The sequence below is a fragment of the Protopterus annectens genome, chromosome 9.part0 (assembly GCF_019279795.1).
Source record: "Protopterus annectens isolate FY-2018-M chromosome 9.part0, PAN1.0, whole genome shotgun sequence".
NCBI classification, from domain to species: domain Eukaryota; kingdom Metazoa; phylum Chordata; order Ceratodontiformes; family Protopteridae; genus Protopterus; species Protopterus annectens.
Window position 1 is genome coordinate 1,692,776,333 of NC_056743.1, and position 25,967 is coordinate 1,692,802,299.

Consider the following 25,967-nt stretch of genomic DNA (forward strand, 5'->3'; position numbering starts at 1 on the left):
ACAGGTCTACTTTAGATGTTCCCCACACCAGGGTCAATTCCTGGAAGACCCCCCTCATTCAGTTTCCATTTGCGAGCAACTGTCCTGGTCCTGCTCAGCTTGTCTGCCACTATGTTTTGCTCTGACCGACTACAAGATGCTGTGATGCTGACATTTGTGTGCCTTGGTCTGTCTGATGGATCCCACAGGACTAGCACCTTTAACTCCCGACCCCCCCGTGAAACTGCTCCCCAAGCAAAATCTGAAGCATGTGCAGTTACAGATTCACTTGTAAGAAGAGGAGAAAAGGAGAGAACTGAATTTGCTCGTATCAGAATCTGAAATTCAAGGGGATGTAAATGTTAAGACTGTGTACTTTTTTATTTTTTAAAACCATTGAATCTTTCTCACATTACCTGGCAAGAGGAATCTTGGGAATTGGAGAATCCATGAAGCCCAGGATCCTGAGATGTTCTCTGGTTAAAGTCTGAGACTGAAATGAGAAGCTCATGAAAGTTTCCAGATAAAAATCCACCTTCTCCTATGTCAAAAAATCCTTTTGCAGCACGTTGTCTGCAAGACATGACAACAATAGAATCCTGTCTGACAGGGTCAGTTGGGATTTCTTAATATTTTATTTGGAATCCCAGATTGGTCAGGAGAACAAACCCATAGTAATGACTGTGAGAAAAGACTCTGCAAAAATGAGTGAAGTCATCTGAATAAGGAAATATGCAAAATACCATTCAGTTTGCACTGAGCTATGAATGGAACTAGACACTTTGGAGCAGTAGATTAACCAAGGGGCAGTACAGATAACTGGTAATGTGACCAGACACAGAATCTGAGAAATTCCCTGAAGCCTATGGCATGCATCTCTTAAATCTAAAAAGTTACCACAAAGTTTCCCAGGGGAATGAGATGTAACACATACACTGAAAGGTCAACACCTTGACTTCTGGAACTTTCGCATACAGATTTAGGAAAAAAATATGTGGAACTGGTCTCCAGAAGACTTTTTTGGTACCAAAATCATTCTGGAATAGATGTCTTGCCCCTTTGATTTGATGGCAAAGTTATATGACTCCTAGGGTGAATAAGTGCCAAAAAATCTGAGGAAAAAATCCTGCTTGGTTCCGATGTCGGTGCGGAACTCCCCTGAAAGGCAGTATTTGTTTCCAGTGCCAACTGTATCCCTCCCAAATCACCTTTGACAACAGATTGTTGGAGACTCTGTGTTAAAGAGGAATGTACATGGCCAGTGACTGCGACAGATTTTGAGGGGAAGGGGTGGGGGAAGAATGCTGGTACAATCATTCTGAAGTTATATACTGTCTCTTTTTTGGGAAGGATCCTCATTTGTTATTGTTCCCCTCCTGCCATCTCTCATTTGCCTGCGTGGTTTGAGAAGGCAGGGACTGTTTTGCTTCTTAGACATGAAACAGGATCTTTAGATACTATAGAATTCAGATATGAACTACCTTTGGGGGAAATGTGGTAGCTAATTCTTTCAAACTGTACACAAAAGCACAAATGTCCATATATGGGTCTGATAGTTAAAACTTCTAAACACCAAAGTGGAAAAAAAATTCTTACATAAAATGGCTGTGGACAAGGAGGGGAAAGGGTTGGAGGACACCAAAAGCCTATTCACTGCTGGCGAAGATGTAGAAATGGCTGCAGGGACAGAACTAAGGTGAGAAAATAAGTGGTTCTTAGTTGAAGAAACTTATAAAGCCTATCTGCATTTTTTAGAGATTGTAGGTTCTGAATCAGGTTATCGTCCACATTAAATGCATCCTCCAATGCTGGCACCAGGAGAGGAATGGGGGCAGAAAAAGGCATGTCCACATTTAACACATCTCCTCATTTAAGGGGAAACATCCAGATGTTCCCATAAAAAAAACACCTTACTCATCCTGGCTAGTCAGAGATAAGAAAAAGTCCTCCAAAGTAGGTTGCGAGTACCCAGTTTCCTCTGGATCAGAGATTCAGGCTTGAAAATCTGCAGACTTAGTGTTTCATGTCAGAATCATCTGACATGTCTTCCTCAGGAATGTTTCTACTGACCTGATTTTACCAGTGCTGTATTCTTAGTACCAGGATTAACTGTCTGCAATTTCTTGGCTGTTAAGAAAATCATCTTTTCAAGTATCACCATGTGTTCTGATGAACGATGTTGAACCTTTTTTTTTCCTTTCTTTCTTTACAGGTATCCCTGACAACAGACACAGAAAGGGAGGTCTCCTCGCCAGCAACACTGAATATTATCCCCAGACGTGCTTCCATGCCCTAGTAAAGTCATTTCTCCCATGCCCAGTTCAGATAATGAACAGCTCAAGAGGACGTTGCTGATCCCACCTATTCATGGTAGTTGAAAGGACTACACCAGAGGAAGCCAGAGAAGTGAGTCAGTGCTTGGAGAACTGATGGCCACTACACAGTTACCCACTATAAGCGACAGCAAAGACTAAGCCTACAGAGTTGGCAAGGGAACTATAAAAGTTGGACCAGCAGGAGTGTGGGTAAGCATCCATGATACAACAGAATTGTTGGAAAGAGTCAGTCAGAAGATAAGTTATCAGTCCTCAAAACACTAGCACAAACAGCACACAAAATTTGTTAGAAAACTCTCCAAAGAAAATTCAGTCTCATAGAAAAATGTCACAGAATGAATCCAAGCACTAAATAATCTGTAGTCATTCCTAACCAAATAAGACTTCCAACACTAAACGTTCACAAGTTTACACAAGCAGTGCATTTTATTACAGAAATAGCCCCCAAATTAGCCACAGCTAAAAAGTGGTCCCAGGAAACATCCAATAACAGATGTCAAATGGACAGTCCCTCAAAGTACAGCAAATGGCACTTTTGTTAAAATACATAAAACCAAAAATTTCTCTGTGCAGGGATTCTCCAAGGGGACTTATCTGCCAAAAAGAAGCTGAAGGCCGACTTCTGTTCTTGTGAGGCCACTGTGCTGCTTCTTAAAATTGTGAGGCCACTGAGCTGCTTCTTAAAAAGGAGTCAAAGTACTGGAACTTCACTCTGACCGATGATTTGCCCTCCTCTAGGCTGTCCAATTGGCAGTCACAGTGAAGTTACAGAAGGGACAGACAGTTTGGAAGCTGGCCGATTACTGTGTGTGTTTATGCATGACATAACCCATACAGCCTAAAGGCTGCTGCAGCAGTGGGAATGATAATGAACATCATTTCACTCATTATCCATGTTTACAAAAATAAGTAATAGAAACATATAGTGCAAGATTCACAGTAAACAAAGAAATGAATCAGAGTGCTACACAGGCAAGGGGAAACATACCCACTATAGCTACAGACATTAACGGCAGTCACAAATAAAATTAAAAACAAATGTTCCATGGAATCGGGCAACATACCTGAGGTCATCCTACAAAGGGACAAGGAAGATTTATCTAAATTCCTACCTGTAATGTTTAACAAATTATTATATTATAGCTACGCTCGGCTTCGCTCCCCTACCCCCAATTTCCACCCCCCTTACTCCAATATTATACTTCCTACATTACACATTTCACTTGCGACTCTTTTTCCAAAGCCCTCCCCAAATCACCTTACTACTTCTATACACACTTCAGTTTGTTTTCTACTTCCTTATCTCTTTTTAATTTTTAGCCCCATTCCCAGCTTTCTCCCTCCCATACTGCTCTGCAGTATATCCATTTATAATCACATCCTCCATAAAAGTAGCTATCTATTCTACACTGTATCCTTTTCTTTTCCCAAAAAACCCCCCTCATTTTTCTTATTGTGACATCATTATACTCTAGCCTTTAATACCCCTCTATTCCTTACATTCCAGCGAAGATACGAGAACCTACCACTCTTCTTTTATAAATTATACTTCCTTTAGCTCCACCTCCTGCAAACTCCCTCCAATTCCAACTACACGCTAATCAGTCTACTACAGAACATCCCCCCCACACCTCACCCATATTGCTCTAACCACACCCCCTTTTCCTGCACTTCTATCCAACAATATTTTCACTTATACTCTACCCCGTATAACTGCTTCACTTCCAAGAGCCATAATTCCCCCTCTACTTCCATTTAAGCTATTTCACTCTACACCAATCATGCTGTTTTACTCATGCCTCTCATTTCTCTTCCCTCTTCTCCTTTCTACCCTAACAACTCTTCCTGCAGCACTACTACAAAAGCGCACCTCAACTATTACCTCATCAAGTCCCTCCACCAAAAGCTTCTCTCAAATAATGCCAAAACTGATCTCTATACAGATCTTCTTCTATTCCCACCCTAAAGTCCTTGGTACTAAGCACTACAACCTAAAACTACAACAAATACCCAAATTACTTAAAACTCCTACAACAACCAGATGTTCCCTTCACAGTCTTAAACTTGAGCGGGGGACATTCACCTTAACTCAGGTCCATTCCTACTATAGAGACAAAAAACTTAAACCTATCTCTCTTAATATCAGCAGCATGTGCAATAAACTGACGCTCTTTCATGCCTGGTTAACACACTCTAACCCAGATATAATATCAGGAACATGTGTAGTAAGCGGATACTCTTTCCTTCCTGGTTAACACACACTAACCCAGACACTGCTACGGTTACAAACTTTGCTAAAAACAGAAATAAAAGACACTGAAATTCTTCCCCCTGTTTACAGCATTATCAGAGTGGACAAAGCACATAAAAAAGGTATTTTCCCTAACAACTTGATAGTTTCCCCATAATCAAATACTATACCAAAATTCTACACAGACAAATTACTTATAACATTTCTAAAACTTAAACTAGTCTAAGAACATCTGCAAAGTTGTTTTATACATCTCCCCTGGGCAAAACATTACCAGTCTAGAAAATACTCTAACCTGGACATCTAAAACAATCCCAAACAAAACCATTATCCTAGGGGATAACATTGACTGGCAGACACTAACCTCACACCATCCAACAAACAATATAAACAACCTCTGTGACTTTACTCAACTTATAAATACTCATACCAGATATAGCAAAAACAACCACCAATGTTCCACTCTGAAGTGGATACTAGTCTCGAACCCTTCTAACATTACATCCTCAGGCACACCCCATCTCCTTAAGCGACCACCTACCAGCCTATACTCACAGGACTATCCCTCAACTCACAAAGTAACACAAGTTCAAAATTATATGCAATCTACGAAAATTCAGCAAATTTAATGAATCTCTAAAAGCTATAAACTGGTCCATCCTAAAAAGGCTTCCCCTTAATAATGCATTTGAACATTTCAGCAGCACCTTCCTAAACATTCTTAACTCTCTAGCCAGTCAGTGAACAAAACAAATAAAAATAAAAAATAAGCATGCTCCACGGCTCACCAAATCGTGTAAAATTCTAATGAAAGATAGGGACAAAGCATGGACTGCCTGGCTAAAGAATAAAGATATCAATCCTCATTTATACAGACAACTCTGCAATCAAAGACAGATGCTGCATGACAAAAAAAAAAATCATACTATTCCTACATTCAAAATAACCACAAAAACAACCCTAAGAAATTATGGTCCTCTGTAACGTTCACTACTCAATCCAGGATATAAAATAATCCCGATCCATAAGCCAGTATACCACCTCTTCAAACAGCCACTAAATTCAACACATACTTTATTGAGTACATATCAAACCTAAAAGTAAACCCAACTCACCACTACTACCAATACCCCTAATACTAACCTCTACACACCCCACACACAACCACTCTTAACCAAAAACCAAACCATCTCCAGCTTACTTTTCAGTTCATCCCGTTATCTCGAATAATGAAAAAAAAAACTATTACAAAAACTGAAACTTTGCTCAACCTCAGCAGGCAACTCCCACCAGAATACCTAAAGTTTGCAGCAGAGGGAATAGCAAATAGCATTTCCTGTTAGCATTTTAATTAATAGATCCATAGCTGAATCACATGTCCCTAACCTATGGAAAATATCACACATTATCCCTTTAAATAAGTGAGGCATTTCATCCTACTGCAATCTTGTCCCCCCTCTCCAAGATTCGAGAAAACATGTGTACACCTACAACTTCACCACCTTACACACAACAACCTACTTTCCCGCACTCAACATGGCTTTAGATCTGCAAACAGTACCTCAACAGCCTTATTATCTTTCATGGACTCTGTCAACACACCCCGTGACACTAGCAAACTAATATCTGCAGTATTTCTAAATTTGTCAAAAGCATTTGACATGGTATCTCACCCCAAACTCCTTAAAGAACTTTCCACCATTGGTCTATCCTCCTCTTCACTTCAGTGGTTTTCTAACTACCTAGTTGACAGGCAACAAGCAGTAAAATGGCAGGGCTCTACCTCCCCCCACTGGTGTACCTCAAGGATCCATCCTCGGGCCATTACTATTTAATATCTTCATCAATAACTTATATACATCCTGCTGTGTGAAGGCACTCTAATCCAATAAGCAGATGACTCCACTATCATCTGATATCAGACACTAATTAATGTACAACACAACAAACTTTCTGTTCCATAGAAACATTGCTCTCCAATGCTGAACTCCTACTGTACAAAAACAAAAAGAAAGAAAAAAGCTAATTCTCTTCACCCACAAATCTCATAGCTCCAACAAAATAAACTTCAAAATTTTTTCAGCCAACAATACTGAACCTGAATGGGTTCACCATACCAAACTACTAGGTGTCACATCTGACAATAATCTCAAGTTTGACCTCCACATACAAAACAGTATTTAAAAAAACACCAGAAACTAGACATGCTCTACAGGAATAAAAGATTCCTTGCAGCAGCTACTAAAATTACCTTGGCCAAAACCTACCTCTTGCTCTGTTATTCGGGGCCAATTCTAACTAACTTCCAAACCTCCTTTAAAAAACACTAGAACACTGCTATAACAAAATTGCCAAATCTACCATAAAAGCAACCCTTTATCTCATCACTGTAAAGCCCTAGATTCCCTAAGATGGCGTGAACTCCTCTCCACCTCCAATACATACAACTTACTACTGTATACAAAATCATCCACAACCCACTAGTTTGTCCTGCTCGTAGCCAACTTTCATATCCCAAATAAATATCTCAGATAACTTATAAACCTAACAAAACTCCACGCCTAAGCCTTTACTCCTGCTCTGTGGCAAAACTATGGAACTCCCTTCCTTTGGCTATCAAAATTGCTACTAACCTGCACTCCTTCAAAACCTCTATAAAAGATTACTTCAACAAAGCCTGGATTTGCTCCTGTATGAGAGCAGGGTGAGGCACTCTTAATACCTTTTTCTACCTCTACTCTCTATCCCCACTATTAACTTACCCTCCCCTCCCCTTCCTCTATACATAATCCCTTGAGGTTAGAGTCGCACCTTTTCCACATCTATTCCTACCATCCCCTCTATCACACCCTTCCCTTCTCTACTTGTACTATCCTATGCCTTCATCAATATAATCTGTTACTGTATTTCATGACCTCTAGAATATTAATAATTATTATGATAATCCTCATAATATCCTACGCCTTCATCAATATAATCTGTGACTGTATTTCATGACCTCTAGAATATTAATAATTATGATAATCCTCATACTATCCTACGCCTTCAATATAATCTGTTACTGTATTTCATGACCTCTAGAATATTAATAATTATTATAATCTTCATACTATCCTATGCCTTCAATATAATCTGTTACTGTATTTCATGACCTCTAGAATATTAATAATTATGATAATCCTCATACTATCCTAGGCCTTCATCAATAAAATCTGTTACTGTATTTCATGACCTCTAGAATATTAATAATTATTATGATAATCTAGCATGTAAATAAAGCTGCATCTTCCTATTATCAGGCTTTCCATACAATATATGCTTGAACACGTATGCCTAGTTTGTCAAAATAAAAACTCAATGTGTAGTTTTTCAAATTTTATGCTCAAGTGTTATGATTATTATGTATGTTAAGTTCTCATTCTGATAAACTAATGTGTTGTATTCATATTTGTGGTTGAATGTTATGACTATGTCCTGACTAGTTTTTCACTCTGTTAACCATATGTATCTGGAGGTTTTCTCCCCGAGCCTCCGTTGAAAATGGGTACCTCATGACCCAGTCAGACTTTCTTGGTAAACAAATGCCAAATAAATAATTATTGTGTTGACACACTCCGGATCTACAACACTGGACTGTCTTGGTACAAATTCACAAGGAGGTCGCATCAGACCAGCCCATCAATCTTACCAGTACAGCATGTAAAGTTATCAAAAAAGTCACAAAGCAGCTTATCTGAACTGATGAGATGTACTTCTGCTAGATAACATTTTATTTTGTCTTTTCAGTCTTGTAGCATTCCTTGAAGGGGCAAGCATCAGTAAATAATTTAATGTTTTTAATATACATGTCATATGTAATTCAATGTGTAAAAAAATTGTTAAGCAGCGGTGCACAACTCAAAGTTGAGTGGGTTACCTAGCTATCCATTTAGGGTTTACCACTGACTGGTGGCTCATAGGGCTCTATAATGGAGCCACTACTTTTTAGACAATTCTTCTCAGATTTAAAGTGAGAAATGGACTGTAGATAATGGGACATGCTGATGACCGCAAACTGAACACAGTCACTTCACTAAAATATGCTGAAGTTCTCCAAAATGGCTTACAAATAAACACACCTAGTGCAGTATTATTAACTGTAACACATATAGTATCAGTAAACATAACACCATAAGATTTGGCAAACGGACATATATTGTAATTATAAAATTAATTGCTAAGTGATCAAAATACAAAACCATCACTAAACAGCTAGAGACAAGGACAGACAGTTTAAACTTTTATCAGTGTACCAAACATTGTCAGAAAATCATATTCTGCAAACTGTCAAATTCTAAAGAACATATAGTCAACTCCACAAAAATCAATGTACCACAAACAAGCCACATAAAAGAATCTGAAAAGACATAATGGATCCTTAACAAGTGCATTCAAAGGGAGTTACCATTATATTTATGTGATTCCTTACAGGTTATGTAGAAGTGACTTCTGATCTAGTACCATTTTAATGTCTATGCCTAGAATGCTCTTCTGGGGAGCTAACAGAATAGGGAACCCAATACAAAACACATATTAATAATACCAAAAAAGTGAGACTTACACAGTGCCTTCCAAGATTATTGAATAGGCTGTCTCACCACTAAAAGTCTGGCGCAGACTTCCTTCAATTATAACATATTATGGGAAGTGAACTAATACCAGTACGGATAGGGACATAGATCCCCCCCTCCCCAAATTTCCAGGAATAAAATAGCAAATCCTGAATCTAAACTGTATGACAGAGTAATAAAAAAACATGAGATATTCCCTACAACTTGCCTTTTTTCCTTACATTTACTACTTACATTATACTCAACTGACCTACCTTAGGGAGTGATCTACATGTTAAATCTGTTTTATGCATTCATACCCACGCTTTGATTATTAATACTATTAAACTGCCAAAAAATACTCCTTTACAGAAAAACAGCAGCTTTACAGTGGACCTGATGCAACTATTATCACTGTGTCCATCTTTCCAATCTGCCTGGTCAATAATTACTACTCTTCCACCTGGCTGTCAACATAACTTACTAAATTCTTCTTCCAGTACGTATTTAAATATGTGCTGCCAAATGAGGTCAGTCGTTCATGTGGTGCCTACTCCCTATCTCCTCCTTACACCCATTTCAGATGATACCCCTCTCCTTAGTTGCCACATCAGCTCCCGTTCCACCCGTATAGTTCACTTCACTGCAGTCGGAGTTCTTTCCCCCCTCCAAAGTAAACTGCAGCTCCATTAGCTCATTAGTTAGATCTGCTGAAATTTCTGAGGTCAACTATCTCAACTGCTACTATGCCTTTGCAAAAGTAATCTAACATCTGCTCTACATGCCCCTTTACAGAGAGAACAATGCTTGCTACCACTGTTACTCTGGGCATTTTTCAGATGAGGAAATCACCTTTCCCTCAAACATCTTTTCCCTGGACCAACCTAAAGCTGCACAGCTTTCTAGAAGCAGATCTGCTTCAAGCTCACTTGTATCCCCTGCAGCCTTTTCACAGGTCAACATAATACTCTGGTGGTTTTGGCCGATTAAAAAGGCTCAACATCATACTCCTCCCATAATACCAGTCTAAACAGTGAGAGTACAACAAAAAGAAAATAGCTTTTTTGACAAGAGGTAATTACTTGTGTAGTTGCATAAAAGGTAGGCAGAATGCATCATTCTACAAAAAAGAAAGGTCATATGAGTGAAATGGTGCCTTTAATTTCAAGCAAACTGCAGCAATGTCAGTAACGATTGTTAAAGGTTCATTTTTGCCTTCGCTGGCGCAACTATCATCAGTGCACATTATGGACAGTACTTTAATGCTTCCACGGACAGGGTTTTAAATGCACTAAATAACCAACCAAGTGGCTGTAAAGTGCAGAAAGGAAAACAAACAAAAATTCCTTGCCAATGACCAGGACGCTCCAAGCTGTAGTCAGTTCTGATAAAGGTTTTTACGTTACAGAGACAAAAGAGCTTAACTCAATAAATCGGTTGTACAACTAGGGGCGTCCTGGTCACTGGTGTGGAATTTTTGTTTATTTTTTTTTTTAATGCACTACCTAAAACTGTAATATTAAAACAGAGCAAACAAGGTATGGATGCACATACTACTTGCGGTTTGTAGCAGAAAGCAACATAGGGACATGTGGATTTTTCTTTTTTTAGCAATCACTTATTACATCATAAGCACCAGACCTTCACTGAACTGAAAACTAACTTACTGCTGGAAAACCTGCATTCCATGAGCATAAATATAGTTTTGACTTACTACTGGGAAACTTTTATTCTAAAGACATCAGCATACTTTTGAGTCACAAGAGTTAACCTTTTTATAGGCTACAAAATTCACAAATCTTACCTTTATCAATATCTTCGAGGTGTTTTGCTGTATTAACAATCCACTCTAGCAACAAAGTTAGCACACTAGTACCCCTTTTCACTAAACTAATGCTGGCTTTTGGAAGCATCATTGTGATTTCCTTATTGGCCTCTTCCACGAGCGCATAATCTTCTAGAAGTTGTTCCATTCTGAGTTAATACTGGAGGAAAAAAAAAAAAAAACAATCAACAGGTCATAAAAGTTATTTTTAGAAATTGCAGTCTACTTAGTTCAACATAATTGGTGTGCCTTGGAATGTGTGTGTGTGTGTGTGGGGGGGGGGGGGGTTGCAATATGTTACGTACAAAAATGTCATTACTTCAAACTATACAACGATGAAACATTATTCCTGCTTTCCAGGAAATCAAAGGCTATCAAATTTGTTGTTTCAACAAGTACACGCACATATAATAAACTCGAGTTAGGAAGAAATGTCTACAAAACTAAAACAGCTGGTTACCAAATAAAATACACCAGACAAGTGTCAATATAAAGCAGTTTGCAAACTATTACAGCCTACTAATGAAGTAGTCAGTTTTCAAAAAAGCAACAAGCTTAGCAAAGTACTCATTCTTTCCAGCTACATACAGCCTCAGCAAGTCTCTCCCAATTAGTAAACTCCAATTTTGTCAGACATACACTGACCATTAAACTCAGATTTCTGAGCTTTGGAAGTAAGGAAGTTCAGCATTTTACTCCCCAACTCCATGCTGACACATGCTTGTTAAGATGAAGACAAAAAATTTACACGATACAAAAAAAATTGCAGAACCAATCCAAAACATGAATACTTTTCCTTTAAATGTTAAATCTAATATCAGCTACAAGTCAGTTAGAAGTTCATACCAACCACTGTAAAACCATTAATACTCAGCTTAAATACCCATTTGCCTGCAGTGTTTTCCACTGATAACAAATGCTGGGCACCAGTCTTTCCTTCACCTCCATCAGAGCCTTCAAGCATACCACTGGGTGGCAAACAAAGATCTTTCAATAACCTGCCAGTTAAAGCTGATCTGCAACTATTTTAAAATTAGTGGCTTACAGTTTGCATGCAATGTTTTACTCTAAACTTGTTTTACTTTTAGTTTTTTTTCTTGAATTTTAGTAGGTCTTTGATTAGCACCAGTTAGCAAACATTTTTATTGCATTCTTTGCCAGCAAATTGAAAACTATTATGTGAATTTTGAGAGTAGAAGAGCATTTTATTTAAGGTAAGCAGAAAGTACAGTTGTGCAAAAAAACTTACCCTAACAGTATATTTTCAAATGATCACTGCTGCAGTAGCCTTAGCTACACGGGGTTATACCCTGCCAAAAGATGACAACCAGCCAGATACCAAAGCTTCAAGGCACCTTCCATGCACCCAGTCAGTCTGCTCGAGCTGAGCTAACTAAGTTTGGGTGCGATGCCTTTCAGAGCTTTCATGCCAACAGAGAGAAGTAGGCTGAGACCTAAAAAGACAATGATACAAAAAAATTAGTATTCACACATTAGCATAAAGAACACGGCAAGAAACAAGGAGGCATGGAGAGAGTAGCTGCTGCAGCTGTGGTCAATATGATGAACACAGTAGGGTTATGCAAATAAATTTACCATAACAGTACATGTTTGAATGATCATTGCTGCAGTAGCCTTAGCTATATCGGTAGACTATGCTAGCTTACTATATTTGGGAGTTGGAAGGGTCCAGGAGCCCCTGGAGTACGGTCTTAGCAAAGCCTTATTTAGACCTAGACAATGAATCAAGCTTGTAATAACTTATAAATGTATGTCTAGAGGATCATGTTGCTGCTTCTAGAAACCATTCCTTTCCAAAAAGCCATAGATAAAGCCAAGGCCTGCTAGAATGGGCTTTGACCCTGTCTGTAATAGCAAGTATGACAAAAGGGAGCCGGAGACAAACAAACTCTGTTTTGACACAGGTTTCCCCTTCTTACTTTCACAAGAAATTAAATGATACAAAGACTTTAAAGATTTAATTCTGTCAAGATAGTACCAGAGTTGTCTGCAAACATCCAAGGTAAGGAGTGCCCTCTCTCAGTTATTTTTAGGCTGAGGAATGAAAAAGTACGGTTGTGTACACTCGAACATCTACATTTATGGTAAGTGTACACAACTGTACTATGTACTTTGTGTTTCACTGTTGCAGTCATCACACTTGGGTTGATTCCCAAAGCTGAGGAAGGATGGAGGCAGTCAAGATGCATTAGGGCTGGCTAGCAGGCCTTATAAGACTGCTGTGGCAAATCCAGCTCTGGATTTAGAAAAAATAGGTAAGTGGTAATGCTTGGTGAAGGTGTATACAGAACTCCAGGTTGCAGCTTCTTGGGTGTCCCTGGTAGGGACTCCTTTGAGGAATGCTGTAGAGGTTGAGGTAGCCCTAGTGGAATGAGTTCTGATCCCTGTGGGGTAGGTTTTCCATGGTGTCCGCAGCAGAAATGGATGCACTGTGCTATTTATTTGGAAATGGTTTGCTTTGAAATGGCCTTGCCCTCTGCCCCTGTAGCAAAGCTGACTAGCAGCTGATCAGATTTTCTGAAAGGTTTAGTCCTGTCAAGGTAGAACCTGAGCTGTCTGTGCATGTTCAAGGAGTACAGGATCCTTTCCCTTTTATTCTAATGATGGATGAATTGGTTTAAAGCCACACTGGATACCACCTTGAGCATAACTGATGGAAGATAATGAAGGGTTCCACAGCCATAAGGGCCTGTAACTCAGACACTCTTCTTGCTGAAGGGATGGCTAGAAGTAATGCTGCTTTCCGGGAGAGGAACTTTAACTCTGCTGTAGCAGCAAGCTCAAAAGGGCGAAGCGTGAGCTTCTCTAGTACAAATTTAAGGTCCCAGGCAGGAGTGGGAGCTCTCCTTGGGGGTCTTAAATTGTTAGCTCCTCTCAGGAACTGTTTGACCAGAGGGTGAGAGACGAGGGGTGGCTCAGTATTGTAATGAGCTGAGATGGCAGAGGCATGAATCTTAATTGATGAGAAGGATAGGCCTTTGTGGAGCAGCTCTGCTAGACAATCTAGGATTTGAGGTAAGATGGGCACGGCTGTTTCCTTTCCTTGAGACTGGCTCCAAAAACAGTATCCTTTCCACTTTTCTGAGTAAGATTTCCTAGTACTAGGCTTCCTGGCCTCAAGGATGACATCCAGCACCTCTTTGCTGAGGGTTGCTGGTGATGTATTCAGGGAATAAGCCAGGCTGCCAGGTTCAGGGTTTGCAGCGGAGAATGAAAAATCTGTACCTCCTGCTCAGAAAGCAGAGAGGGGGTCTGATGTATGTGCCAGGGTGGCACTGCTGTCAGACTGCGTAGGAGTGGGTACCAGTGCTGGCGTGGCCAGTCTGGTGTAATAAGGATTGTCCTTGCCCTGTCCTGTTTGATCTTGAGTAATACTTTGGAGAGGAGGGGTAGAGGGGGAAAGGCATAGATTGACAGGTTTTCCCAAGTAAATGATAGGGCATCCACTTTCCATGCTTGGCTTTGGGGGGTTGTGGTGCAAAATTTGTTCAATTGATGGTTTTTGGGGGAAATCAAAGAGGTCCACCTTTGGTGTCCCCCACCTGTGGATTAGAAGTTTGAATGAATTGGGTTCTAGTTTCCACTTGTGTGGGTCCATTAGACTTCTGCTTAAGTCGTCTGCCAGTGAATTTTTTTTTTGCCTGGCAGGAATTGAGCTTGCAGGTGCACTTGATTGCTCAAGACTGTGTTCCACAGAGCCACAGCTAACCTGCAGAGTGGGTAGGAATGAGATCCCTCCTGCTTGTTTATGTACCACATAACTGTGATGTTGTCTGTCTTTATCAAGAGTTGTCCTGGAAGGATAAGGTATTTGAAGGCTGCCAGTGCATTCTGTACTGCTAACATTTCTTTTTGATTGATATGCAGGTGGATTTGTGCTGGGCTCCATTTGCCTGCCATGTGAGCCCCCCATGCATAGTCTGATGCGTCTGTTGTCAGGATTTGGGCGGTGGGGGTTGAGTGAAAGGGAGTCCCTTATTGTGGTTGCAAGCCTCTGCCCACCAAAGGAACTCCTTAGGTAAGGAATGATAGGAATCACTGTTTCCAGGTCCTGAGAATGTTGACACCAGAGACTTTTCAAGTACCACTGAAGTTTCCTCATATGCAGTCTTGCATATGGAATTAGGAGAATGCATAAGGCCATGAACCCTAGGGAGTGCAGTATATTTCTTGCAGATAGCTGGGTTTGGGTGGCCAGTAGTTTTGAAGTAATCTGTCAAATAAACCTGCTTTTCTGGCGTGAGGAATGCCGTCTGGGAAGTTGTGTTCAAGCTTGCTCGCAGGAATACAATCTTTTGGCTGGGTACCAGATGTGATTTATTTTCGTTGATGGTATACCCCAGAGAAGTTAGGAGTCTCTTTACAAACTTCAGGTGCTGAAGTAGCAATTCCTGACTGTCTGCCTGATTCAGGCAATCGTCCAAGTATGGGCAAATTTAAATATTTCTCTGCCTGCAGTATGCAATGGCTGGGGCCAGGCACTTTGTGAATACCCTGGGCTCAGTAGATAAGCCAAAGGGAAGTGCAAAGAACTGATGGTGCATAGACAGCCGCCCTGAAACGTAGATATTTCCTGCAAGATTCCCTTATGGGGATGTGCAGATAAGCTTCTTTTAACTGTAGGGTGACCAGCCAGGAGTCCTTGGCTAGCATAGGAAGCAGCTGCTGGAGTGTAAGCATTTTGAACTTTGGTACAACCAGAAAGGTGTTGAGAATTGACAGATCCAGGATAGGATGCCAAGAGTTCTCTTTTCTGGGCACCAGGAATATTCTGGAGTAGAAACCCTGTCCCCTTTGCTCTGTTGGAACAGGTTGAATAGCCCTGATACTGAGAAGAGAAAGCACTTGTTTTTGGGCTTCTGTCCAACAGTTTGGAGGAAGGTCTGGTAACCCGGCTGGGGTTGGCAGTGAGTGGAAGTACAATCTGTATCCCTGGGATACAATGCTAAAGACCCATCGGTCCTGGGTAATATACTCCCAGTTTTTTGCACGCGGGGCGAGTTTTCCTTCTACGGGTGCAAGTACTTGGGCTGGCTGTGCAGGATGAAGGACAAGTCATTGTGAACTTTTTCCATAAGGGGGTGGCTTACCGCTCCCTGTTTTTGAGGTGGGAGCACTCCATTGTTTAGATCTATGCAGACCCTGAGACTGTAATCTTTGTGGTCTGTTGCCCCTGGGTTTGGACTGACAAGGTCTGGGAAGGATTGGAAAGGACCAGTTTTTTGAAGGCCAATGCCTACTGAATCTAGGTGGCTGTACATGTAAGAAATTTTAACAGTTTGCATAGATTTAGCTTTTTCCTCCATCTTTTTAAGACCTTCTTCTGCTTTTGTGCCAAACAAACATTCTTGGTTTAATGGAGCATCTAGTAATTTTGCTTTGACATAATCGGGCGGCACAGTGGTGCAGCGGTTAACGTTGTCGCCTCACAGCAAGAGGTTCTCCGGTTCGATTCTCGGCTGGGGTGCCTTCTGTGTGGAGTTTGCATGTTCTCCCTGTGTTCAAGGCGGGTTTCCTCCGGTACTCTTTCCTCCCACATTCCAAAGACATGCATCTGGAGCATTTCTCCCCGGGCCTCCGCTGAAAACAGGCTCTGTGGAACCTAGTCGGACATTCCCGGTCAACAAATGTTAAATAAATAAAATAAATAAATAAAAATAAAATAATCTGGCAAGATTTGTTCCTTCAGCCAAGCATGCCTTCTCACAACAGACCCAGTGACAGCAGCCCTGCAAGATGCTTCTAAGGCATCAAAACTACACTGCAAAGTATGTTTACCAACTTGGTTTGCAGAATGCATTAACTCTTGTAAGTCTATTTTCTGCACAATCAGGAATCAACATTTTTTGTTTAATTAGTTCCATAATATGCTGCTGGTACTTCAACATGTGAAACTGGCAATTTAAAGCCCTGATGGCAAGAGTTGCAGATATATACCTTCGTACCCCATCTGTCTAAAGCCCTAGAATCCCTGTCCGAAGGGGTAGGGTTTTTGGCTGTAGTAGCAATACCCTTAGGCCCCTGGGAAATGGTCTCGATCTGCAGTGGGATTTTTACATAGAAATTTGTGAGAGTCAGGTACTCTGTAGTACCTGTCAGGTTTTCTAGGAGCTGGTGATAAAGTATCAGGGGTAAGACTAGATTCCATGAAGACATCATCTACAATATCCAGAACAGGGGATATAGGCTAGAGGCCTGTGCTGAGGCAAGTTTAAAAATTCCCTGAGTCTCTTTTTGGACTGTGGGTAGTCCTGGCATTTCCAGCGGAAAAGCTCTCTTAGGGTATGCAAGGTTTTACCGAAAGAAAAGTCCTCTGGGAGGGAGGAGGCAGAGGGAATGGAATCCTCTACATCTGAATCCTCATAGTTAGATAAGGCATGTCCTGGTAATCAGAGGGGTCACAGTCATCTGACTCATGGTCTGTAGAATCAGAAGGAAAATCAATTCTTTGTCTTTTAGAGGGGGAAGACTGTCTTCCCCTAATTAAAGTAATAAGGTCTTCAGCCATTCTAAGCATTTGTTTCTGTGGCATGGGGAGCTTGAGAATGCGCTTTGGACGTCGGTTTCCTAGGCGTAGTGCGAACTCTGGGCCTGAGAAATTCAGTAGTTTTAGTCAGAAATTAAGTAGCCGGTTTAATACGAACATCGGAAGGTCTGAATACACCCTCAGAAGCTGGTGACTGCACAGTGGCTCTGGACCCATCCAAGGTAGAGACATCAGCAGGTTCCACAGTCGAAGAAGCATCTTGTGGCATACCAGACTCCAAATGGGTCTCAGTAGAGGCCTGTGAATCTACAGAAGCAGGTATCAGGGGCTGCAAAAGCGCCTGAGTACCGGCGGACTGGCGACTAGCTTAACTGAAGTGTCATCGGCAGTTTTGGACCTATGCGGTCTGTCTTTATCCTTACGTTTTTTCGGAAGATCTGTAGTCGGATGGCTTATTGAAGCCATTTCGGTATACGGAGAACAAGAGCAAAATAATTTATTGACAAAGATAGCCCGACGAATAGTTTGGGCATTGAACAAGGCACAAAACCAACAGCGAGGAACGTCGTGGTCTGGGCCTAAACAGGTGACGCAGTAAGAATGAAAATCTCTGAGGTATTTGCTTTCCACAGGCAAGACAATTATTAACTTTTTCTGACATCGGTTAGAGCAAGAAAAAAGGATCCCCAACGGGGTACGTAGCTTTAGAAGACTTAAAGTTTGAAACTCGAACAACGAAAATTTCAGGTAGCGGCCGACCGGCACTTGCAAACTGCTTCTGGCTCCCACGCAGCAAGAACAGCTGATGTAATGGCATCGGCTGCATGTTTTATACCCCTGACGACCTGACATCATGGAAGAGGCGACAACATCCCACACAGAAATCCCAAGACTCTGGTATTCGAGCCGACTGAGGGCTACCTGCAGGCAGATAACCCAAGTGTGATGACTGCAACAGTGAAACACGAAGAACATCTGAAAATGAGAGAAAGAAACAGAGAAGCAAACATTTCCTGAACAGAGGGTGAATAGGAATGTGAAGATAGGCATCCTTGAGGTCTAGAGAGATCAAAAAGGCCTGGGGGAGCAAAAGAGGAGCCAAAGCCTGAAGAAACAACAATATTAAAAAAAAAAAAAACAAAGAATCACCAATGGGACACTCGTCTGAAGACAGCTTGGTAACCAGCATAGCAGACGGGGATAATGATATTCGGACTGGCAGCAAAGAAGTTCTGAGTATTTGCGTTCATATGTCACCTTTATGCCCTACGCAGGAAGCATGTGTGTGGCATACAGCGCCTATAAAATTCAAAGGCTTTGGTATATACTGGCCGTATGTTGGCTATCCTTGGCAGGAGAGCTCTTTAGTATAGAATACTGCAACAGCGATATGGAAGGACAGCCAGCTTTTGCCACAGCACAGTCACCCATATGCAGCTGAAGCAATACCAGCCTGCTGTGGTGTCAAAGGCCGCTTAATCTTAATTTTTGTAGCTGGAAGAAGGTTGGACTGAGGGACTGATAGTTTGTTCTATGGTCAAGCCGAAATTATACTGAATTCCCAGGGAAGCTCAGCAGCAATAGGTGGTGAAACAGGAAAGTAGCAAAAAACTAACACCCCCCCCCCCAAAAAAAAAAAAACAATTGCCTCCATAAAAATAGTAGTTTTAAACAACTTTTTTTTACCACAAAAGTAAAAAAGAGCACTCGCATTTAAAAGTACATAAAAGTTATAAAACAGTCAAGGAAAGTACTTTTTCTTAGCATAAAAATACCCGAATCTTACAAAGTTACTTTAATCAAATAAAAGTATGGTGAAACATTCCCATTATCGAAAAACCTATCTTCCCAGCAATGCAACAGCTTTAGCCAACCTATCAATCCTCAAAAGTCCTCAGAGGAGTACTCTTCTTGGCATAGGAAAGCTCTGAAGGGCTTGGTACACAAACATGATGTTCTACTCAGCTCAGCTTGAGCTAACTGATGGATTGGGCATGTGGAAAGTGCCCTGAAGCTCTGGAAGGTGTCTGGCTGTTATATCCTATGGCAGCAGTGATCAATATGATGAACATCCATCTTCTTGGCTAAAGAGCATCAACAGCAGTATCCTCCGATAGCCCTCTCATCATTTGATGTACTTTGGGAATCAGAAGAAAAGGTGGAAAGGCATACAAAAACTTCCCCTTCCAAGTTAATAAAAAAAGGCATAGGTTGCCATTGCTTGCCTCATGGAGTTCTGCAGGAAAACAGATTATATTAGTACATAACAGGCGACTCAAACAGGTCTAAGAAACTCCAAACAGATAAAGGAGCTGAAGGCTGACCTTTGTTTAACATCCATTTACGAGGGTCTGTCCTGGACCTGCTTAGTGAATCTGTCACTGTTCAGATGGGAGGGAATGTAGACTGGCTGTAGAAAGGGATTGTGCTGAATGTCCACTTTACAAGCTGTCATGTCTAAACTGCAAAGGGTGTAAACTTTGTCCCCGCTTGTTTATGTACCACAACTGTCAGTCACACACTAGAAAAGTACATAGTATCCATATCTGAAGAGCTTTGAGACCACTGATTAGGGCCATCATCTCCTTGACACTGATTAACTTCTTGTGTAAAGGGCTACATATATCAATGGACCTTTTTTTGGGAGCAAGCTCTCATGTAAAGCCTGAGGAAAAGATCGGTTGTGCAAGTTGCACTTACCCATAACAATAGATGTTTAAATTTTTCACTGCTGCAGTAGCTTATGGGGGTGTATCCCACCAAGGATACTGCAACAAGCCAGCTTCCAAAAGCTTTCATACTCTTCCACCCTGTTACTCTGGCTATCTATAAGCCAAGCCCTTTTGGAGAGAACAATATAAACAGCCAGAGTGACTAAAATCTTCAGTACTTTCTTGCCCCTAACCAATAAAGGGTAATTCACCCTAAAAAAGAAGTTATGTACTTACTATAACATTCCATGTGTGTTGTCCATCTCGACCTTTATTCTCACTGATGGGTCGGGAATCCAATGGGTCAGATCTGTCTCAGCCTTTATAAAAGCTTGAGAACTTCAGCAAAGCTCATGGGCATCCCTCCCTACTCATAATGCTGTTCCCTGAGCTCCTCAGATCTTGTTTGCCCACCCAGAAATAAGGAGAGCAAAAATGTCTATTATATGAAATAACGTACAGTTATGAATATTAAAGGTCAAGGTTAGTATTTCTGAGGGTATGGAGATCCATGAATCCAGGAGATCTGGAAGGGGGCATGGAGGGTGAGTTGTGAGAATAAAGGTCGAGATAGACACACACATGGAACATTATGGTAAGTACATACTTCTTTACATGTTGTTGTCAATCTTGCCTTTACTCTTACTGATGGGACCACGTCCCAAATAACCTAATACTTGGGTGGCTCATGGGAGAATATTCCTCAGAACCATAGAACCAAAAGAAGCTCTACTCATGGAGGTCAAATCCAGTCTGTAATGAGTATAAAAGGTATTCGGTTTTGCCCACGTAGTTGCAGAGCAGAGTATCAAAGGTATTCGGTTTTGCCCACGTAGTTGCAGAGCAGATATCATCCCAGGGTACCTTGCTTGGAAAACTACAGATGTAGCTACCGACCAGGTGGAGAGTGCTTTAACAGGAAAAAGAAGAGACCTGTTTTTAGAAGTGTAGATGTGGGCTGTACAAAAGGTGAGCCATCTTCATAAGGTAACCTTTGAGACTGGTTGACCTTTTCTAGTGTCAGAGTAAGATATGAAAAGTTGATCCGATTTCCTAAAAACTAAAGTTCTGTACAAGTAAAAACATAATTGTCTATGTATTTCCAAAAGATGCAACAAGTATTCGCTTTTGTTCTGGTAATTAGAGAAGAACACTGGCAGCTCAACAGATTGAATTAGGTTACTTTCTGACAAAACCTTTGGAAGAAATGAAGGGTTAACGTTTCTTTAACTTTGGGCCCAAAAAGAGATGAGCCATCAAAGGAAGCATTAACAAAGGAAGACTTAAAGGGCTCCACAAAATTGCAAAGGCGCATCCAGGCCTGACTCCTAATAGAGATGCCCTAACCCGCCACCCTACTCTCTCCATCTGCTGTGAAACGAGTCTCATGGACAAGTTGACCACCGAATTGAGGGTAGCGAGCTGTAGGTTGACCTTATCTGCCGCCACATCAGCTACATCTCCCTAGAGGGAGTCTGATAGTTCTTTCAACAGGTCCCTCCGATGTCTGGTGAAATAAGTGAGATAGTTCAGCGACCTAAACAGCAGTACATCCGCACAGATAGCAGGTGCAACGGCTCAAAAAGCAGTAGTAAAAAAACAAAAAACAGCTAGCACCATGTGTGAAGGGAAAAAGACTAATAGTCACACCACAGTCAACAGACCAGTTTCAGCCCAATGACCTTTATCAATGTATAATATTAACTGCAGTCAACCAATTTACATATACAACACATTAAATTGCATATTAGAATCAACCAATCAACAATGAAAACAAATCAAAGGTGATCTTTCAAACCAGGTGAAAATAATTTACCCAGTCCCACAATCCAAGCTTTCTCTTTTTTGTTTAAAGCATTATGCCAACCAGCCCTACAATTTCTATCACCCAAAATGTTATCAATGACAATAAATTGAAGTTTGACAGTAATGTGTTTAATTTGTTTGTCTCTTTCGGCTTTTCCCTGTTAGGGGTCGCCACAGCGGAACTCCGGCCCACTAATGATTGGCAGTTGATTTTTTTACGTACCAGCTTGCCAGGCCCGACGCACAACTTCAACAAAGGTACACCCATTCACGCATGTCTTCAACGCAGAAGACGCTCTAGCTGAGAATCGAACCGGACAGCGTCTTACTGTGAGGCGGCAATAGTGTGTCTAAGGCATTAGTAGAATACTTATTCCTAATATTGCTTAGATGTTCAGATATACGTAGTCTCATAGGTCTAGAAGTCTGACCTATGTAAAATGTTGAACAAGTACAAACTGCAAGATAAATAACCCAATCACTACTACAGTTGGCAAAAGTATGAATTTTAAAACATACGAGATGTATTTTTGCTACTAAATTTCTTAGTGTGATTGATATATTTGCAGAAGGAACAATGACTACAAGGAAAGCAACCAATCACCTTGGTACCCTCCAATGTGACCCCGAGCATATTAACAGATGGTATATGATGTTTATAGTGACTGAAATGACCACTCAATGTTTTCCCCCTAAGAAATGAAAAAGTACAGTTTTGTACCTACCATAAATGTAGATGTTCGAAGATCCACATTGCTGCAGTCCTAACACTTGGGTAGTCCGCTGTCCCAGTCGGCCCAAATACCAAAGTATAAGGCTGACGTCGGTCAGGGCGCATTAGTCTGACGTCAGGGTACAAATGTGCATGACCGACGTCATATCCTCAGTCTTTTCTTGCCCCAGATGTCAGAAGACCCTAAAAAGATAAGGCCAAAACCAAAAAACACAAAACACTCCTGTACCAAATATATATACAATATATACAATTTACAAAAGTACAACCCCACCCACACAACCACCCCTAAACACAGAGGGGAAGGAGGGAGGGTATTGGACTGCAGCAATGTGGATCTTGAACATCTACATTTATGGTAGGTACAAAACTGTACTATGTTCTTCATCCCACATTGCTGCAGTCCTAACACTTGGGTAGAATCCCAAAGCAGAGGTAAGGGAGGCTGGCAAATCATAAAGAAGCTGGAGCTGTCAACATGCCCTGCAAAATAGCCGTGGCAAAACCAGCCCTAGATTTAGAGTAGAGAGGAAGGTGGTAATGCTTAGAGAAAGTATGCACTGAACTCCAAGTAGCTGCCTCCAAAATATCCTTAGTTGCCACCCCTTAGAAATGCTGTTGAAGTGGCAGTAGCCCTAGTGGAATGAGGCCTAATCCCAGCTGGAATCTCCTTGCCATGATGGGAATAACAAAATGCAATGCAAAACCCAATCCACTTAGAAATAGTTTGTTTTGACACAGGCTTGCCCTGAGAACTCAAAGCAAAAGAAACAAACAACTGCTGAGACTGCCTAAAATCCTTAGTCCTGCTTAAATAATAACGCAACTGCCTGTGTACATCTAAAGTGTGCAAAATCTTTTCCCCTTATTTTGGGGATCTGAATAAAAAGTGGGCAAATGAATAGTTTGGTTTAAAGCCACACTAGAGACCACCTTAGGCATAAAGGAAGGATTAGTACGTAATGATACCCTATCCTTATGGAAAATCAAAAAAGGCTCAACCGCCATAAGGGCCTGCAATTCAGAAACCCTTCTTGCAGAAGTAATGGCCAACAAAAAAGCAGTCTTCCATGACAAGTATTTCAATTCAGCAGTAGCCGCAGGCTCAAAAGGTTGTAGAGTAAGTTTCTCCAACACAAAATTGAGGTCCCAAGCAGGAGTAGGAGCTCTACGTGGGGGTCTTATATTCTTTGCCCCTCTAAGAAATTGCTTGAACAAAGGATGAGAAAACAATGGTGGGTCACAATCATAGTGAGCTGAAATCGCTGCAGCATGAATCTTAATGGAAGAGAAAGACAAACCTTTGTCCAATAACTCAGTAAGATACTGAAGAGCCACACTCAAAATTAGGCTCAGAAACCTCCAAATCCTTTGCTGCACTCCAAAATAAAAATCTCTTCCATTTTTCTGCGTACACTTTCCTTGTACTAGGTCTTCTGGCTTCCATAATCACATTCAAAACTTGTTGAGGAAGCTGAGACCTGCTGTGTTTCAAAACAGAATATGCCAGGCTGTTAGATGAAGAGAGTGAAGCTTGACATTGAGTAGATGACCGTCCCTCTGAGACAATAGGTGCGGAATCAAAGGTAAAGGCCATGGAGGCTTCCTTACCAGACTCCTCAGTAATGGGTACCAGTGTTGCCAAGGCCAATCTGGAGCTATTAAAATCATCCTTGGCTTGTCTTGTCTGACCTTTAGGAGTACCTTTGGGAGGAGAGGCAGAGGTGGAAAGGCATACACATGAAGATTTTTCCAACTGAAAGAAAGAGCATCCACTTTCCAAGCTGTGTGATGAAACCTTTTCGCAAAACTTTGGCAGCTGGTGGTTTAGTGGAGAAGCGAACAGATCTATGTCTGGAGTTCCCCATGACACTGTCAATTTTCAAATACATGAAGATCCAGTTTCCACTCGTGGGGATCCATGATTTGCCTGCTTAACACATCTGCTAAGGAGTTCTGTGCTCCCGGCAGAAACCTTGCCTGAAGATTTAGTTGCAAGCTGAGCAGTCTCCCATAAAATCATTGCTTGCCTGCATAGAGGATAAGAATGAGTTCCCCCTTGTTTGTTGATGTACCACATGACAGTTGTGTTGTCTGTTAGAATCAACACCTGCCCTGGAAGAAGAAACTCCTTGAAAGCCATTAATGCAAACTGGACTGCTAACATCTCCTTCATGTTGATATGTAGATGCTGTAGTCTGGCAGGCCACTTGTCTTGTATCCACTTTCCATTCAGATGAGCTCCCCAAGCTATGTCTGAGGCATCTGTCGTAAGAATTTGACTCGCCTCTGGCTGGGTCACAGAGAGTCCCTTGTTTAGGTGACATTCCTGAGCCCACCACAAAAATTCCCTTTGAATGCAAGGTATTATTTGAATGACAGTGTCCAAATCCTGGCAGTGCTGTGTCCATACATTTTTGAGATACCATTGCAGCTTCCTCATATGCAGTTTGGCATTGGGAAGCACCAGAATACAAGATGCCATGAACCCTAAGGCTTGAAGGACTGTCCTTGCAGTCAGCCCGGACTGAAGAGATAGTTGATGGAAGTAAAGAGACAGATTCTTTTGTTTGTCCGGGGTTAAAAAGGCCATCTGAGCTGCTGTATTCAGTCTCACACCCAGAAAGCACATGTCTTGAGAGGGTACTAGACTGGACTTTATTTCGTTCACAGAATACCCCAGGCATCTTAGCACTGCTATCACATATTCCAAATGTTTGAAAAGGTCTTCCTTTTCTTGAGCCAGAATCAGGCAGTCGTCCAAGTAAGGATAGATTTGTATGCCTTTTATCCTGAAGTAAGCTATCACTGGAGCCAGAACTTTGTGAATACTCTGGCAGTAGATAAGCCAAAGGGCAATGCAGAGAACTGATAATGAGAATTCCCAGCTCGAAAACGCAGATACTTCCTGCAACTTAGTCTGATAGGCACATGAAGGTAAGCCTCCTTGAGATCTAAAGTTACCATCCAATGATCTTTTCCCAGCAGAGGTAAAAGCTGTTGCAACGCCAACATCTTGAACTTGGGAATGTCCAGATAAGTGTTGAGGATAGACAAATCCAAAATTGGTCTCCACGTGTTCCCCTTCTTTGGTACTAGGAACAGGCGAGAATAAAATCCTAGGCCCCTTTCTGGCACAGGAACCGCTGAATGGCCCCTATTTGGAGTAACAGAGAAATTTGCTTGTGAGCCTCTTTCCTTTGTAGAGGAGGAATGTCTGGCATGCCTT

General features: G+C 41.3%; 1 protein-coding gene across 2 annotated transcripts in view; it reads right to left on the reverse strand.

The window, feature by feature from the left end:
• Window positions 1-25,967, reverse strand: part of SPC24 (SPC24 component of NDC80 kinetochore complex) — a 753,264-nt gene that overhangs the window by 253,373 nt on the left and 473,924 nt on the right. For both annotated transcript variants that reach the window (XM_044084562.1, XM_044084563.1), the window contains exon 2: window positions 10,960-11,140. In XM_044084562.1, the coding sequence (XP_043940497.1) occupies window positions 10,960-11,128 (169 nt within the window). In that variant the 5' untranslated portion in view covers window positions 11,129-11,140. The remainder of the gene's footprint in view (window positions 1-10,959; window positions 11,141-25,967) is intronic.